The sequence below is a fragment of the Anoplophora glabripennis genome, unplaced genomic scaffold (assembly GCF_000390285.2).
Source record: "Anoplophora glabripennis isolate ALB-LARVAE unplaced genomic scaffold, Agla_2.0 scaffold179, whole genome shotgun sequence".
NCBI classification, from domain to species: Eukaryota; Metazoa; Arthropoda; class Insecta; order Coleoptera; family Cerambycidae; genus Anoplophora; species Anoplophora glabripennis.
Window position 1 is genome coordinate 757,090 of NW_019416483.1, and position 4,182 is coordinate 761,271.

General features: G+C 33.6%; 1 protein-coding gene across 1 annotated transcript in view; it reads left to right on the forward strand.

The window, feature by feature from the left end:
* Positions 1-4,182, forward strand: part of LOC108907722 — a 483,302-nt gene that overhangs the window by 421,171 nt on the left and 57,949 nt on the right. The window contains exons 12-13 of the mRNA XM_018711519.2: positions 721-815; positions 870-1,207. Of these exons, the coding sequence (XP_018567035.1) occupies positions 721-815; positions 870-1,207 (433 nt within the window). The remainder of the gene's footprint in view (positions 1-720; positions 816-869; positions 1,208-4,182) is intronic.

Genomic DNA, 4,182 nt, shown 5'->3' on the forward strand with positions numbered 1-4,182 from the left:
AAATAAGATCCACTTCTTATTTGTGGAAGGGCGAAATGGGCGTTGACTATTAGACGCCTTCATTATAGCCATCCTTGTCTATCACATGGATTTCTATGGCTTACTTTATCGCTCTCACGTAACTTCTGATAGACCATCGGTACTTTCCTACACTGTATATTATCATAGTTAGAGCTCGGGGTTTTCGTCGGCTAATCATAGGCGTGTTCGTCGTAAACAAATAAATAAATAAACAAGTACGTATAAATAAAAATAAATAAATTTGCCTACTTTATCAGCAAAAGGTCATTTTTTACGCCTCGGGGCGTTCGACATTAGAAGAATATTAAAACACGAAGAAAACGCGAAACCGCGAAACCGCTTTTACCGGTTTCGTACGGTGCGCTGTAGCGAAAGGCCGACGCGACGGCTATGATCATGTGACCGGGTCCCGAGCTCTACTCATAATGTACCCAATCTATATCACTTTTTATTTGAATAAAATTAGCTACCTGAATAAAAAAAGAGAATCCGGCCTACAGCCAACCAACCCTATACCACATTGCAGCCGCCCTAACATTTCCGATCTCTACTTATAATATTCCTTAAGATAAAGCCAGCTGACATTCGATAAAGACCAAATACCGAATTATGTAATGAAAAAAAATATAAAGTGAATTTTGGAGCATTTCGTTCAGAAAAGCTTTCAAGGAGTCTCAATAAATAATAATTTTGTTTCAGACTTATCCGAAAAGCAGCAGCAACAACAAACGGCTTTATGGGAGCTCATAAAAACAGAAGTTGCGTATATAAAAACTTTAAAAGTAGTTACTGATGTAAGTGTACCACATCGCCGTTCAGGAATTTATTTTATCACGTTTTTATTCCAGCTATTCCTCGCTTGCCTGAAAGACTTGCAGTCAAAGGCTCTCCTGAAGGAGATCGACACCGACAAACTATTTTCCAACATCACAGAGATTCTCGACTCGAACGTGGTTTTTTGGAGGAATACGTTGTTCCCTTTAGTGCGAGACATGCGAAAATATAAGAGGTCTTCATGCATTGAAAACATGTTGGAGGGTTTTCACAGCATCCAGGATATATTTCAGCCCTACTACAAGTACTGCGCTGAGCAGTCGAGATGTCAGCATTATTGTCGTGAAAATCTCGAGAGCGAAGTGTTCACCGCATATTTAACGTGGTGTGAGAGCCAAAAGGAATGCAACAGGTATGGTTTTATTAATTAATGTGTACCCCACATATTAAACCCTCTTCTACACACATACAGAGTGTTCATTTAGTGGCCCGTACTTCTACCATAATCTTTTTGGTCGGAACAAAAACCTCGTTATTTCAGTGTTAATGAGTTCGAAGAAGGCACATTTTAGTATTAGTATACAGAACGTTACAAGAAAATGTAGCAAACGAAGGTATATTTTTGTTAAATGGAACAGCATGAATTTTCTTTTTTAATTGAAGCTTCTTTAAGTCTCCTACACAACTTGAAATTTATTTTTATCTTAAATGCCGTGTTGTCGAAGTATTGTTTGGTCGTTAACAATAATTTTCACGTAAAATTACTATATCTATTGTATCAGGAATATAATTTTAGGTAGATATTTAAGTCTTTTCATATGACAAAAGTGTTATAAGTAGTGTTATAAATAAAATTTTATATACGGGGTGTTCAAAATTCCTTTCTCCATATCGATATTTTGAAATAAACTTTTTTCAGTTCTTTTAAATAGAGCATAGTGTATTTTATAACGCGCAATAGAGCATTCGATTCTTTTAATTCAACAAGTTCATCATTATTTTCGGTGGTTTTTGAGGTAAGTATAACGGATTCATTAACAATGGGAAAATCGAAAGATGAAGATACTACACGTGAAATGGTGACCATTGGCGCAAACATGCCTTATGCGAAAGTTGATCGTTTCGGAAATACAGGGTGTTGATAGTTAAAATATTAAATCGTTTTTTTTGCGATTATTCTGATAATATATAGGTTAGGAATTTGAAAATTTGTAAAACTATATTTTTTTAAGCCACAAATAAGATGCTTGTTTGAATTTCAGCTTTGCTCCTAGAGGGCGCCACTTACGACCAATTTTACCGAAAATGTAGTTAATAACTTTTTGCCCCGTATGTCTAACATGAAACTTGATTCAAAACCTCAAAGAGCAATCATTTTTCGATTAATTATTTATTCTTGTTTCATTTCGGTATCTCGATGTTTTCGAGAAAAATCGATTTAACGAACACTATGTTTTGATAATACGAGAAATTAATAGCAAAACAAACTAAGTGTTTCTTCGTGTTATTACAACAATTAACAATAAAACAAACGAAATACATAATAATGATTTAATGTTATTGTTCGAAGAATCCACCGTTGACACTAATACACTTTACACAACGTTTTCTGACAGAACTTCGAATTTGAAACAACATATTGCGATTGCGGTGACTTCGTTGGCAGCGATTTGTATTCTTTGCCACAACTCTTCATGCGAACCAATAGATTATTTGTAAACTATATCTTTCATTCGAGACCAAAAAGAAAAATCAAGAGGATTGAAGTCTGGACTTCTGGGTGGCCAAGCAAAAATGCTGACAGCCAATCCAGCGATTTGGAAAAACTGCATATAAATATGCACGCACTGGCCGAGAAAAATGCGGTGGAGCTCCGTCGTGCATGACCACATGTCTCTTCTTAAATAAAGTAGAACTTCTTCAAGCCGTGGAAGAATTTTTGCTTGGCCACCCAGAAGTCCGGACTTCAATCCTCTTGATTTTTCTTTTTGGTCTCGAATGAGAGATATAGTTTACAAAGAATCTATTGGTTCGCATGAAGAGTTGTGGCAATGAATATAAATCGCTGCCAACGAAGTCAGATGCAATCCCAATATGTTGTTTCAAACTCGAAGATCTCTCAGAAAACGTTGTGTAAAGTGTATCAGTGTCAACGGTGGTTGCTTCGAACAATAATTACTTTAAATCATTATTACGTATTTCATTTGTTTTATTGTTGATTGTTGAAATGACATGAAGAAACACTTAGCTTGTTTCGCTTTTAATTTTTGGCATTATCAAAACATAGTGTTCGTTAAATCGATTTTTCTCTAACACGGATCGAGATACCGAAATGAAATGAGAGTACATAATTAATGGAAAAATTATTGCTCTTTCAGCTTTTGAATCAAGTTTCATGTTAGATATGCAGAGTAAAAAGTTATTAACTAAATTTTTGGTAAATTTGGTCGTAGGTAGCGCCCGCTATGAGCAACGCTGAAATTGCAGCACCAGGATTTGCAAAATTTATATAGATTGGACATATAACACAAAAAAGGTGAAACTACTTCTCAATTAATTATACAAAAGCTGTAACAGCAACAATGACATTAATAAAATTGCCAATGAATGTATAAATACCAATGAAATAAGAAAGATTTTTTTTATGTTGAGGACTGAGTAAATTTAAATTTAATATTCTTTGCCGCAATTATTGTTAGTGCGTTTTAAATTATGTAACTGCTTGTTTCGAATGTACAAAATATTTAATTACTGTTGCATTCGTTACTGGCTTTGATTAAATACCAATTTTAGTTTTTCCTTTGTAAATATAAGACATTTTTAGTTTTTTTAGGTATTTGCAGATACATATTACATATATTTATTTATTCCAATTTTTGTAAAATGTATGTTAAGTTTTGACCAAATATATAAAGGGTTTAAAAATTATGTAGGTACGTACTTTTCACTACCCAAGCAAATTACTGTTGATGTTGATGATGAGCTAAGTAAGCATCAACGGAGAAATTGCTAAGTCCGTCTCCCTGACTATACAAATCGAAGTGGAAAATACTTTCCCAACAAGTAACACTTTCTGAAAAACAAATGACTAATTTGAAATAGGAATAACACTGTCTAAAGTAAAACTTAAAAGGTGAAATAAAGCTTGTATGAAATTAAATCAAACTTTCTGAAAGAGTATCGTATAAGAACAAATAAGATATAAAAATGTATAAAATAATTCACAATTTTTTTAATTGTTGTAACAATCAACCACTTACTTATCTATAAAACCACAAAGCAAGAATAAAATATATTGTATTACTTACACTAAATAAAATTTACCCTAATCCCTGTTTATAAAACCTGTAAGATAACGCCTAACGTCTGAGAAAGTCTGAGAAAAGT